General features: G+C 45.4%; 1 protein-coding gene across 30 annotated transcripts in view; it reads right to left on the bottom strand.

The window, feature by feature from the left end:
• RERE (arginine-glutamic acid dipeptide repeats) overlaps positions 1-14,681 on the bottom strand; it is a 348,430-nt gene that overhangs the window by 218,030 nt on the left and 115,719 nt on the right. For all 30 annotated transcript variants that reach the window (XM_083512803.1, XM_083512817.1, XM_083512818.1 and 27 more), the window contains one exon: positions 13,977-14,447. In XM_083512803.1, coding sequence (XP_083368929.1) covers positions 13,977-14,301 — 325 coding nt within the window. In that variant the 5' untranslated portion in view covers positions 14,302-14,447. The remainder of the gene's footprint in view (positions 1-13,976; positions 14,448-14,681) is intronic.

Genomic DNA, 14,681 nt, shown 5'->3' with positions numbered 1-14,681 from the left:
CAAGCGATCAAAGGGCCCATCGTGCAGCACTCAGGCACTCATGACCAAATTAGCTAAGGGCCGACACCACCTCAGCAATTTGGAGGTCTCCAGTGGAGAAGAGCTCCACGCTGTTCTGTTGAGAAAACAGACCCATCTTCTCTGGGTCCATTCACTGCCAACGCGCCCAATCTCTTGCTCTCCACTCTTGTCTAGCAATTTTCTATCCATCCACCCAGGGTTTTTATAATCAAGCCTTGCAACCTTTCAACAAGGTGTTTTGTGTTTAAAAGGCTTAAGTGCTACTTTCCTTTAAAAAATAAGAGACTGCGAGATTTGAGGGGGGTGGGGGGAGCAGCGGCTATTGTTTGAGCCACAAATGGATTCCCACACTTTTCTATACAAGGAAAGCCTGTAATGGGGCTCACTGCAAAATTAGCACAGCTGCTTCAAACGCCAATCATACGGCAGAAGCTTTTAGTTATTTTCTCTTCAGCACAGTCCCTTTTGTCATCAGTTTTCAGGGGGGGGAGGAAAGAAAAATCATAAGAGCCAATACACCTGTCTAGACAAAGATGTGACACTTCAGAGAGCAGGAATACACATTTCACTCTCTCTTGAGGATGAAGTCACAGAGTGGACCGAGAGCCTAAACAAGAGATAAGCTGTATTCACTTGAAAGACTCCAAACCACCACCTATGGCAGCCTTTACCGGGCTGTATACGGAAAGAGACAGAACTGCTGGGCACAGTGATAAATGAAATAATTCAATAACTAATGGCTCAAAATATCCTTCCACAGAGGAGCCTGCCTGTTGCATCTCTGTTGGAGTTACCACTCTGCAACATAGAGTACTTCCTTATACTGTGCCAGACAATTGGTCCATCTACCTCGGTATTGTCTTCATGAGGGGAGGGGAAACTTTTCCAGACCGGGGGTGGCATATATTGAGGAAGGGATTCACACATGGATAACACAATGTGGAGTTTTTCAGAGAAAGCAGCAAAAAGACACTTGAAAGGTTCTAGTGTTGGGAGTAGTGCAGCCAAAGGGCTACATTTCCCTCCTGGGGGATCACAGATTATTTCGATCATAGATGCCAAGGACTGGAACAGGGCCTTTTGCCTACGTTCTGCCATTCAACTATGCTTACCCCTACCCACTACTCATGTTTAGTTGTTCAAAATGCCATGCAAGTGGAACACTATACCGATTCAGAGGATAATTGTGCTGAATCTTTGCTGGGGATGAGGGGAAGCGCTGCCTCACAAAGCCTCATGGATGGGCCTGCACCGGTTCAAATTCCCACTCTGCCATGAAGCTCACTGTGTGTCCTTCGGCCAGTCATACAATTCAAAATTAAAAGCCCATAAGAATTAATTAAACACAATAAAAAGAGTTAAACGGCTTTCATTTGATCATTAATATTTTGTACCGTACAGGCAGGCCCCTGTGTACACGGGGGTTACATTCTGAGGCACCATACATGTCGGTGAAGTCATGTATATTTGAAACCCGCTGAAAATGCCTGCAAACACCCCATTCCGCCCCCACCCCCACACTGTCCTTTTAGTGATGTTTCAGTGACGTCTTTATGACATTTCCGGGTTACTTCCAGGTTCAGCACAATGCGCATGTACACGGTCACACACATATTGAGCATGCGTAAATGAGGGGGGCTGCCTGTATTTATATTTTTATTCTGTATATTGTTTCAGGATTTATTTTTGCATTGTCTTTTGAGTTCTCTTTGGTATATTGTTTTGAGTTCTTTTGTATTGTGTTTGACCTGCACTTTTGTATATTATTTTGAGATCTTTAAACTATTTTCCATTCTTATATTGTATAGTATATTGCATAGTATATAGTACATTCTTATATTGTATACTGATCTGAGTGTCTGCATCGTACTTGATCCTCCATTTTGTGTATGGTTTTGACACTTGACCTCGACTTCATCGTGCTTGAAATTTTGGTCTCTAGTATTTGATGACTTAAGTTTTGTACTCTGCTTTGAGGTTCTTCTGGATATAAAGCAATTAACACATTTTCTAAACAAATTCTCTCTCAGCCTAACCTACCCCACAAGGTTGTTGTGGCAATAACATGAGGAAGGGGAGAACAAATGTACAACACCTTCAGCTTCTTGGAGGAAAGGTGGGATATAAACATAGTAAATAAAAACCACCCACTTCTTCATTGGAAATGAAAATTTCCCCATAACACCCCCCCCAAAAAAGGAAAGGGGGGGGGGCTTAGCAAACCAAGAACATGCCAAAAAGGGGGGGATTCTGAATCAACATTTAAAATCAACATTATAAACTGTTTCCCCATGCAAGTTTGCCTTCTCCCTCCTTCCCCAGGATTTTGTTTGCTTTATTTAATGAAATATATATGTGTGTGCAGATAGCTAGAAAGCTAAAAGAGCTGGTTTTAAGGATCAACCTCCATTTATCAGCCCTTAAGAGAGGCGCCATCTGTCATGCATTAACAGCTGCTCCATGTTTTAAGAGCCAGAACAACGCCTGCCACATAAGGGTTTGGAGGGGGGATGGAACACTGGCAGTGGGGAGAGAGAGAAGTGGCAGAGATTTTCACCTTGTAATGTGCAGTTTTGGTTTTAGTAATAGGGCAGGTGTAAGGATTTCTGGTTAGCTCTCTTTATTTAAAAAGGGGGGAAGGGGGGGAGAGATAGCTTTCATGTGGATTCTTTACAGTACTGATTCATCCTGAAGGACTGAGCATCCAACTTCCATGGGGGGTGGGGGGTGGCTGTATGTAGCCCAGAAGCAAAGAAGATGGATTCATCCCTCTGGACACATCACATTGCACGCTCCCATATTCCGAGAAAAATTAGCACCTCAAGGTGGGGACAATTGTCTGCTATGTGGCCACATCTTGCCACTAGACAGAAACACAGATTTGCCTTTAGTTGTGCTGTAAGCACCAGGGAGGGGGCACAGGACTGTAGCAGGGCACATTCCTTGCACGTGGAATGTCCCAGGTTCAAATCTTGAAATCTCTAGCTAGGGCTGGGAAAGACCCCTGGGGAACTTCTGCCGGTCAAGAGCACATAAAGAATACAGGAAGCTGCCTTATACCAAGTCAGGCCATCAGTCCATTTAAGCTCAGTATGATTGGCAGAAGCTATCCAGCGTTTCAGGTTGGGATTTCCAGCCATACCTGGAGATGCTGGGGATTGAACCGGGGACCTTCGGCCTGCAGAAGCCATGACCCTTCCCCAGGGGACTGAGCCAGATGGACCACTGGTCTGAATTGATTTAAAGCAGCTTCCTGTATTCCTATACCTACTTGCAATGCAAACAAGATTCCTCCTGCTGACCCTCCAATGGCTCCAAAGGCAATGAATAGTTAACTTCATCATAACTGGCTTTTGCCGCTAGGAACAGGGCGTACCTCTGCAGCAGAGCAAATGCTTTGAATGCGAAGGGCGCCAGACATCTCAGTCCCTGGCATCTTGTTAGGTAGCAGGGCAAGAAAGATCTGATTACAGTCTTGGAGAGCCACTGCCAGTCAGATTAGACTATCACTCGGACTCAGTATAAGGTAGCTTCCTTATGAAGCTCAGCTCCTACCACATCCATAATAAACTGGGCACTAGCTAAGTGGGAGGCTCGCCACCAGCAGTGGCTCAACTACTGGAATGTCATGGCATGTTGATAAGCTACCAAGAGCGAAGAGAGAGTCACAGAAAGCTGATAATAATCACAGCCATTCTCATACAAACAGGAAGGCGTAGTTAGAGGGACACAGGACTAAAAGGACGGGGGGGGGGCTCTGTGCGGTTGGCGGAAAACAAGAAAGGGCAGTGAGGCAAGGAACTGGGGCTGGAATTTATATATATTGATTCAAGCTGAATAGCTAAATCTTTGGCGGCAGGTTCCTAGCTGCTTAAAAAAAAAAAAATCTAGCGCGCTCTCTCTCTCTCTTCTTTTTAATTCTGGCACATTTGCCTCTCTCAGCTGTTGAAGCTGTCAGAACATATAGAAGGCAATATCTGGAAGCAAGACAAACACATGGGTCAATGTCAAACACAAGCCAATCACTCTCAGGGCGAGAGCCAAATGCCTGCATTTCAATTTCACTCATGTTCTCCAACTCAAATACCGTTAGACTGCTTTAAAAAAAAAACACCCATAACCAAACAGCTTTCCTCTGCTCTCTTTTTAGTTTTCAAAATGAGATTCTCTTTTTAATCCAAGAGCAGATTTCAGATTGAACAACAGTTTCAGCCATTTCCTTGGCGGGTACCAAGGAAAAGCATCAATGTATAATTATTATAAAGGGAACATTTAACAATTAATTGAGCCAGCAGAAGCTAAACCTCCGGAGCTTAGGAGTTCAAATGCTTGCTTGCTAAGCGAAAGGGCAGAGGATTGTAACTTAACCATAGGAGATTTCAGCCCAATTAGGCTCTGCATAAATAAAATAAAATAACTCTGGGTCTGCTATGCCCGGGTGCAAATATGCCAGAGAAACAGACCAAATGCCTTCTGTTTCCCTTGCTGTGCTGGAAGGGTGAATCAACAGCACACAAAGGGATGTGTGTGAGTGAGGTGACAAAACTATAATCACCCTTGTGTAATTTTGCAGATAGGATCAGGAATGCATAGAAGCCACTGATGCCCAGCAGGGGAGGCAGATGAGCCTGATGACTGGCCTGTGGGGGTTAATGCCAAGGTGTTTTTTGGCTCCTGAGTTCTGCACAACTCCTGGATATTATCTCAATTTGAAGAATTCCACAAGGACATGCTTCTTATAATATTAAATAACACACACACACTACCACCCCACCAACTGCTACTACTTTTGGTTAATCTTCATTTCTACGTGCGCACACTCAGACATCAGTCATACTGAAGAGAGTGGACTAAACACAGTGAGAATTGGAATGCAAGGAAAAGGGGGACCTTAGCTGTGTGGCAAAGCACCTGCCCTGCATGCAGAAAGCCTCAGGTTCAATATGAGGAAAGGGAGGCAGAAAGATAGGGGGCGCATATGCAATTCTTTCGGTTGCACTTAAATCTCAGTTACAGCAGGGCACAGAGACCAGGAGGCTGTGCCTATGGCTTTGCAGGGAAGGTGGGTTTTAAGAATGAGGTAATTGACACCATGGGATGCACTTCCTCAGATCCAGAGAAGATATTTCCCAGAACAGGAAGAGCTGAAAACTTCAGCATCCCACCGCCCCATCACTTCTCTGCAGCACTCCCCAGGGCCTGCAGCTAGCACTACCAGAACAGGAGCATGTGATCCTATTACTGCCTGAGATTCCCACCCGCCCCCCCTCCTACACACTCCCCAGAAGCAGAAGCAGCTACATTCAGAAATCACCTCCTTCCCAGCATATAATAAGAAGGGCCGGGCGTCTTGTTTTGTGTTAACATGATTGTCTTGGGCCAGAGCACCCATCAGAAGCCTGAACAAAGGCCCAAATTACAGCCTTCCTGCTCTCCATTATGGGGCATCCACCCTCTCTCCCCAAGAAATAAGCACTCGAGGAGAGAGAGTGTGCCTTAACTGCTAAGTGCTCTCGCTCTTCCCCTTGGCAAGCAATCCTCCCATAAATGAGGATTGCACCCAGCCAGCTACAAAGCACTTAACAGCTGGCACCTACGCAAACAAAAGAAATCCTGATAACCTCAAACAGGAACTTTCCGCTTTCAGTAGCACAGAGAGAGAGAGAGAGAAAGAGAGTCCCTTTTCTTTACTACATTTCTCAAGTGATATACCACATTGCTTTAAAATGGCGGGAGATTAAAAAATGGGACATAGTCTTGCTCTCCTATTTGAGTCACCTAAGCAGGTAAGGAGGGAAGCAAGGCGGTCAAATTAGAATTACATAGCACTGAAAGCAAACTCAGCTCCTTATCTTCAACTCTCTTTGAAGCTTCACCAGAGATTACAAGAGTTATTGCTGGTCTTGCTTTTTGGTTTTCCCTTTTGTAAAATAAAAGAACACTAGCCTTACATGTTAACTAGCACCCCAATGCCAAGATGTTTGTGCTACGCCAATGTTCTGCCTTGTCAACTGGTCACTTTCACCATTTTGGTTCCAGGTAACAGTCACTGCCATTCTTTTCATATTAGTTTCCCTCCAACCTCATTCTTTTTCACAACACCCAAATGTGTATATATGCCTGTCAATTTGGAATTACACATCCATGCATCTGATGAAGCTTGTGCCATAATAAATTTGTTAGTCTTTAAGGTACTATAAAACTCTTTGTTGTTTCTGCTGCAGCGAACTAAAACACTACTACTCTTCTGGAAATCAACATTTTTGTTCACCATTAACATTAGTAGAATGAAATCTAAATTCAAGCTTATATTGCTTGTCATACAATATTGCAATAAAAAGCAGGATGCTACTCAAAATATAATTAAAAACAAAACTAATAGCATAGCACAATTCTATCAAGAGGAGGCTGGGTCCAGCAGTGGCCTTGAATTGACAGCCTAGTTCATGGGTAGGCAACCGAAGGCCCGGGGGCCAATCCGGCCCAATCACCTTATAAATCTGGCCCGCAGATAGTTCAGGAATCAGCATGTTTTTACACGAGTAGAATGTGCCCTTTTATTTAAAATGCATCTCTGGGTTATTTGTGGAGCCTGCCAGTTGTTTTTACATGAGTAGAATGTGTGATTTTATTTAAAATGCATCTCTGGGTTATTTGTGGGGCATAGGAATTCGTTCATCCCGCCCCCCCCAAAAAAATAGTCCGCCCTACCCCACAAGGTCTGAGGGACAGTGGACCGGCCCCCTGCTGAAAATGTTTGCTGGCCGCTGGCCTAGTTCCTATAATGCATTGATTACACAAGTTTCCCTAGATCAAAATTACCCACACAAGTATCTGCATTTCCTTGTCAATCATCACCTTCCAGTGGTCCCCAGTGCAGTCAATCATGGGTCCACAAGAGATGTGGGATTAAAAAAAAAAATTTTTCCCACCCCCTAAGCAGTACACATCAATGTCATATCAAAATCTAAGGTGGGGAGGGAGGCTCCCCAAAAAAGTGGTTTGTCCTGAGCTGTGATGGAATACAGAGGTAGTCTTTCTTTCTTTCTTTCTTTCTCCTTCTTTTTTTTTTAACCAAATCAACGAAACAAACCACAAACCCACATGAGCAGGTAGAAAGATTCATGGGCGTAGTAGCCAGTATTTATTGGGGGACAGGCTTTATGTCAGGGGGACCAGAACCCAGAACAGAGTTTTTTTGTGACACAATTGGTCAGTTAGATATTTTTATTTATTTACTTGATGGGGGGGGGGGGAAGCAGCTGCTGGCTACGCCCATGGAAGGAGTGTTGCTGTTTTTGACCTCAGTCCCATGACAGAGTACCATCCCTCCATACAACGATTAAGTTGAATCACCTGTCCTCCCAGGAGACAGCACACAGCATCTCTGCCCGAGTTACTACTCTGAGTTTGTCTCCCTCCAATCACACCCAGAACAGTGAGATTCATGCAGAAACAGTGCAGGGTGGTGGGGCTCTGCCAACTGATATGGTTTCCCACCCCCTTGACCACCTCTGGAAGAGAAACTTTGCAGATGCATGAGTGAAACAGGCCTCAAATTTCAACTTGGGGCAGGTGACAGAGAGGACAATCCCTTCTGCTATTTGAGAATCATCACCTTAGGACAACATACTAACCCAGGAAGGTACTATTTAAAAAAGAAATCCTTGCCAGAAAGGTGATCTTCCCACCTTCTGTTTAGCCAAAGCTAAATATAAAAATTCCCCTACTCACTGTTACCAGGGTTTTGTTCCCATTGCCCTGTTTGCTGTTTATATAGTTGCTGATGCCATTGTTGGAATGGATCCTCACAAATCCTTTTAATCCTTGTAGATCCTTTTAAATGGTTCTGGATAGCCAAAGCAAAAATGACAGTGTCCTCATATCCATCTGCTAAAGATGAGAGGCAAGCAGCCTACAAGAATGCAATAGCTCTCTCTGCCCCTCCTCCCTACCCCACCCCTCTGTTCAGCTAATCTCTCCTGCCCCTACCATTTTCACCTCAGGCCTTCTGATTGCCATCCAAAAACTGGCAGGGTCTTGCTTTTCTAAGCAGCAATATGCAATCCAGGGAAAATGCTTTTTAGCTGCTTTTGCCCAAGAGGGATATGTGTGGGAGAACAACGGAGGACCACAGAACAAGCATGCTAACGTTTCGGAGAGGCGTCTGCAAATGCCACCAAGATCCCCATGACCGCCTATTGCAGGAATGCTATGGCTGGATTGCCAGCAATTCTACCCTTCATCAAGAATCCCAATCTCGTTGTACTAGACAGGTGCAGGTGCCAAGAGCCAGGGAGGGTGTTTTGCTTTTAATATATCAGCACTTAATTACTTGACTGCCAGCAGGGAGAGAAAGGAAGATGCAATGGCTTTCCCACACCTCTTCTGCCAGCCAGGTGACTGGGACCAATATTGGCCTCCCCCAAAACAAAGAAAGCTCCATGTGACAAAAATATATGGGTTCCCTAAGTTCTTCCCTAAATGTCACAGTGTGGTGATTTTTGGGGATGGGGTGGGGAGGCGATTTCACTACACAGTATAAAGGAAGAACAACTCAACAAGGGGTGAGTGGCAACTCCGTATTTTGCAGCGGTGAAAGGGAGCCTGGCCATTTGAGAAAGAATGGGTAGGACAGTAGTTAAGAGGCAGAGCACATACTTTGCCTGCAGGAGCTCAAATCCTTGGCATCTCTAGCTAAACAGGGTCAGAAGGAGATGGTAAAGACCACTTGCCACCTGAGCCCATGGAAAAGGGGCTGAGAGCCAGAAGAAACAATCCTGGCCTAGAGAAACAAAGAGTTTGATGTCGCATAAGGCAGTTTTCTCTCCTCTCAAAGCCATCATCCTCATTTTTAAATAATAAAAACCACTCAGTGCTGCTTGAGGGCTGCAGAAAGTACCCACTTGCCTCCCTGACAGAACCAATCAAAAATGTACTGTTCATAGATACTGGGCTAAAGACACTTAGGGCCTGATCCAGCAGCCAGGCCCCTCTTTTTATGTTAACACTGGTGAAAATCTGCAAAATAAACGGGTCTAGTGGCGGTGATGGAGTTGAAGCAACAACTGTAACCCCAAATAATCTGACTAACACCAAAGGGAAGGGCAGTCATTTTAGCAGCCTTGTAGATTAGAACTCACAAAGCCCTCCACCGGTTTTTTCATGCTGAAAGAACGGGCTGTAAGCACATCGGGATGCATGTGGTGTGCAGTAAATCAATTTTGCTATTGTGACAAGCTGTTTTGACAAAAGCCAGGAAAAGGTTTGAAATGCAAGTGGGGCGGCGGCGGCGGGGGGGGGGGGGAGAGACAATAGAAGCCAACGGGGATAAAGGGAGGGGATAAGCATGATGGGCTGCCCCTTAAACAAGAGCAGGATAAAGACAACTAGCAAGCAGGCAAGGCCACATCTGCACCATACATTTAAAGCACCATAATACCACTTTAAACAGTCATGGCTTCCCCCAAAGAATTCTGGGAGCTGTAGGGTTAAAGGGTATCAAGAGTTGTTAGTAGACCCCTATTCCCCTCCCAGACCTACAATTCCCAAAGGCACTTAACAATCAAGTCCTCTTCTCAGGGAACCCTGGGAATTGTAGCTCTCTGGAGGGAGCAGCAGTCTCTTAACAACTCTCAGCTTATGAAAGCAAGTTCCATGCTTGCACTGCACAGAAGCGTACCCATTTTGGAAATTTGGGGTACAATAAAACACAATGCTAAATTGTCCAAAGCTGCAAGTCGGCACAGCCTGATGCTCACCACCAATCACCAACTTCCCATGTCTAGCCATGCTGCCTCTTGGCATCTGCCTCTTCACTGTCTAATACCGAAGCACTAGCTTCTCATGTACCCTATTTTTTGCTCTATAAGACTCACTTTTTCCCTCCTAAAAAGTAAGGGGAAATGTGTGTGCGTCTTATGGAGCCAATGCAGGCTGTGCGGCTATCCCAGAAGCCAGAACAGCAAGAGGGATTGCTGCTTTCACTGCGCAGCGATCCCTCTTGCTGTTCTGGCTTCTGAGATTCAGAATATTTTTTTTCTTGTTTTCCTCCTCCAAAACCAGTCTTATGGTCTGGTGCGTCTTATAGAGCGAAAAATACGGTAACTAGGAACCTGCTTGGGACAAGTTTCCCCCCCTCCCTGTTAGTTTGTAATGTTACATTCATATAGGTGTTGTTGTATACTAAGCCAAAGTTTACTTTGCATTATTTAACTACCTCTCTACCCTTCAAAAAAAGGGGGAAATCAAGGAAGCATCTTCTGCTGATGCGGTCCTAGGCCTTCAGTCCTTTTCAGCAGATGTCAATCCAACACTAATGCAGCTCATATGTATCACTTTGACCTTCCCAAAGGCATAGGCTTTCCAGGGCACGGAAATCTTTGTTTCTCTCCACAAATCAGCACCAAGCCCTAAAGCAGTGTTTCCCAACCTTGGGCCTCTAGCTGTTTTTGAACTACAATTCCCATCATCCCTGACCACTGGTCTTGCTAGCTAAGGATGATGGGAGTTGTAGTCCAAAAACAGCTGGAGGCCCAAGGTTGGGAAACACTGCCCTAAAGCATGGGTAGGCAAACTATGGCCCGGGGGTCAGATCCAGCCCAATCGTCTTCTAAATCTGGCCTGCGGATGGTCCAGGAATCAGTGTGTTTTCACATGAATAGAATGTGTGCTTTTATTTAAAATGCATCTCTGGGTTATTTGTAGGGCATAGGAATTCGTTCATTATTATTTTTTTCCAAATATAGTCCGGCCCCCCACAAGGTCTGAGGGACAGTGAACCGGTCCCTTGCTGAAAAAGTTTGCTAACACCTGTCCTAAAGCAAAGCTTTTTACCATTGCATGAGTAAGACTACCCCACTTCCACATGGTAAATCAAAAGTGCCCTCACTAAAGCCTTGCTTACTTTTAGAGGTCAGCTCCTCTAACATATGAGAGCAGGGGTAGTCAACCTTCTTATACCTACCACCCACTAATGCATGTTTCTTGATGCTAAAATTTCCTTACCACTCGCCAGTGCTCAATAGAAGGGGGACTCAGCTTGTGCCATAGAACCCCCCACTGCCCACCTAGAATCCTGAAACACCCACTAGTGGGCAGTAGGGACTAGATTGTCAACCCCTGGATTAGAGAGATAAGCACACCTGGGGCAGGCTTTGCCCATGCTTCCCACTAGCCCATCCAAATAACTCTGGTGCTGAATCTGATGAACCAAGCATGGAAATGACTACCAGAGCTGGGTGGACTCCTCCTCTTGAATCAGCATACAAGCCTTCCAGGAGTAGGAGGAGAAAAGGAGGGGATGGTGCAATGCACTATTAAACAGAGGCCACCTTCCATCCTGGATGGAATTACAAGTGACAGGTGTCTAATGGCCTGTGGCAACACTACACTCCCAATTACGGGGGTTTCTTTCCACCTGAGGCAGTGATCCAAGTGACCTGAACAACGTAGTGTATTGTTAATGCTTTACAAAGAAGGGATATGGTGCCGAGGCAGTGTTTGTTTCCCGCAGACTTTTGCAAATAATGATCCTGAGCATTTAAAGAGTGCTTCGGGGGTGTCGTATTCACAGACACTGAAATTTGTGGTGCCCAATTCAAAGCACCATATACCTTGAAATCACCCAGTGTGGAAGGAAATCCAAGGCAGGTTTGGTTTCTCTTGTCGAATCCCTTCCCAGCCCTACTGTTAACTGATCAGAGCTCCAGATATATTATACAGCAAGCAGGAGAGAGGGGTGGGAGACAGAGTTAAGCCTCAGCACCTCCATGAAAGCAAATCTGTACCAGAGATGGGAAGACCTTTTTGGCAAACAAGGGTGCTAATTGTTCCTGATTTTAGAAGGCAAGCTATGCTTGCAAGCAAATAATCTCAATTTCAAGTCAGGTTCTTCAACTGCAGTAACACACACACACACACACACACACACACACACACACACACCACACCACGGTCACCACCCACTGCTGTGAGCCTGAACAGCTGCTCTTAATGCGCTCCAAGGGCTCTTGATCCTCTGACCCCAAAAAAGTTTGGCTGCCCCAGCCCTGACCCCTGCCTCACACAAACAAATGACCGAATGGCTCCCAACAATGGCTTGGGAGTGTAAAAGAGTGGAGGCAAATTAACTGTAGGGAATGTATGGCACTGCAGATGTTGCCAGGACTCTAACTCCCATCAGCTCCAGCCAACATGGTCTATGGTCAGGGATGGTGAGAGTTGCACTCCAACAACTTCTGGAGGTACACAGGCTCCTCCATCCCTGGCTTATTGGAAAAGCCAAGTTCTATCCACCCAAACACCTAAAAGAATATGCTGTTGAGGGTCTGACAAACCTCTCTGGGAAGGGAGCCCCACAAAGCTGGTGCCATTACTGAGAAGGCCCTGTTTCTAAGGGATGCATGCTGAGCCATCAATGCACCACAAAGAACTAATTAGGGGGGAGGAAAAGCTGTATGTCAGAAAGGAACTAATATACATTTCACAAGTTAATATCTGCACTGTAGAGTTAACTGTAGCTGGCAGAAGAATTTGCCCCGGTAGGGGAGCAGTCTTCCTGACCCCATTACATCTACCCTGGCCCCAAGGCTATCAAGCTTTACCCCTATCAACCCCACAGGACTAGGGCAATGCTGTTTCCAGGTAGAATTCAGTATGCACAACTTAAAAGCTACAAGATTTGCCTGTGACTCCACACAAGCCCAGAGCGTTAAGCATTCTATCAACACAACACATTAGAAAAAATGTTTCTGGTGATTTATTTCCATCAGTGTTTTCCCCCTCTTCTTTTGAAAAGCACATCAGTCTTTCCTTCCCACAGCGCTCTTCCAGCATGCCAATGATTTTTATTTTTTTTTACAGCAGAGCAGATGACAAATATAGTAGCGCTTGTAAGCTTGCTCTTTTGATAAGAGAATCAGGAATAAATACACACATCCTGGTGGAAACAAGAGCACTGCAAGTAGTCATGGAACTGGAGCATCCGCTACCCTGAGGAGCGGTGAACGCCCGCCTTAAAGGCAGCAGATCTGGGACAATATTAAAGACAGATAAATGGTCAGCTTAATGGTTTTTTGTGTTTTTTTAAAAAACAAACAAGCTCATGTAACATGCCCTTACCTTTAATTCTACAAAAATGCAATCATTTTATATGTATAAAAGTATATATAGAAATAAATCATTGGGTGTTTGTGGAACTTGGACATGTTTCTTCTCGCCTGCAAAACCCTTCATAGACTTCCTCCCCCTCCCCTGCATCTCTCTGTCCTTATAGACCAGCACACCTGCAACCTTCACTCATCCATCACCCTTAGACATCTGAAGGTCTCCTGCTCTGTGTAACACAGACATAGGTAAACTCGGCCCTCCCATGAGCCCTAGCTAATAGGACCAGTGGTCAGGGATGATGGGAATTGTAGTCCCAAAACATCTGGAGGGCAGAGTTTGCCTATGCCTGGTGTAACAGCTCCACTCTCCCTCTCATACTGGCCATTATGGCTGGAACAATCTCCAGAATGTCCCCATGGGATCACCTTTCTTGCCTACTTCAAATCCCTCCTCAAAAAACCTTTTAGTAAAGCCTCTGCCATAGCCCTCAGTCCCAATACCCTACTGTAAGCAAGCCAATGCTCATTTAATTTGAATCATTGCATATTATTTCCTGGTTTATCCCTCCTCTGTTCACTTTGCATTTATTTTTAAATAGCAAGTCACTTGAGATAGAGATCAGTTGTCTCATTCTTCCGTAAAGCACCACATGTGTACAAGGTGCTACATAAACAACAACAAAAGCCAGTTCCCGGTGCAACAGAGCATGCACTGGTCAAAATTATGCATTCAGCTATGGCAGCAATTTACATCCCTCCCTCCCTCCCCTGTGAACTTCAGCCAAGAAAACTAGGCTGGACAACACAATGTGGTTCAGATTCCAAAAAGTAGGATCTCTCTCTTACCTCCAGGTCTGTAGACCACATCATCCTCTGTGATGAAAGAGGTGATTTCTCCGTTGTCCGTCCTCTCATAGCGAGATTTCTTCTTGGGGGGTTTCTTCTTGTTCTTCTTTGTGGACTCCTCTGTGGTGGCGCTGTTGTTGTCATTGTCCTCGTCCTCACTGTGGTCGCTCTCTGCGTAATTCTTGGCTCCGCCTTCCAGGGTGCAGCTCCGACGGGGCCGCGAGTTCTCGCTCTCCCGTGCCTTCTCCCGCTTGTCCCGCTCTCGGTCTCTGTCCCGGTCCCGGTCCTTGTCTTTCTCTTTGTCCTTCTCTTTGTCCGCTGTCATGATTCGCCAGGTGCCTTCTTCTGTCCTCTCACGGCTGGGCCTCCGTGAAAGGTAGACAGTGAGCCTGGGCTTCAGTCTTCTGAATTTCTCACTCAATTCCAGGAAAAATTCGACCACTCCAACAACCCCAGCGTTTTAAAAAGGCTCTTGGAAAAGGAGGGGGGGAAAGAAAATGTTAGCCATCAGAACTCTTCAACAACTATCTCAACTTCTTTCTAGGGAAAGATTAGACATTTAGGGGAAGGAAATATCAATGTTAAAGTTGTTTCACAGCAGGACATTCAAACAACAGCCCCTATCATGCTCTAATGCCGTGCTTTCATCTCTACACACAAAGCATGGCTCCTCTCAGACTTCCCAGCGCTCTCACACACTTATGT

The sequence above is a fragment of the Podarcis liolepis genome (assembly GCF_965112155.1).
Source record: "Podarcis liolepis genome assembly, chromosome: 7".
In the NCBI taxonomy this organism is placed as follows: domain Eukaryota; kingdom Metazoa; phylum Chordata; class Lepidosauria; order Squamata; family Lacertidae; genus Podarcis; species Podarcis liolepis.
This window is presented reverse-complemented; position numbering and strand designations above follow the sequence as displayed.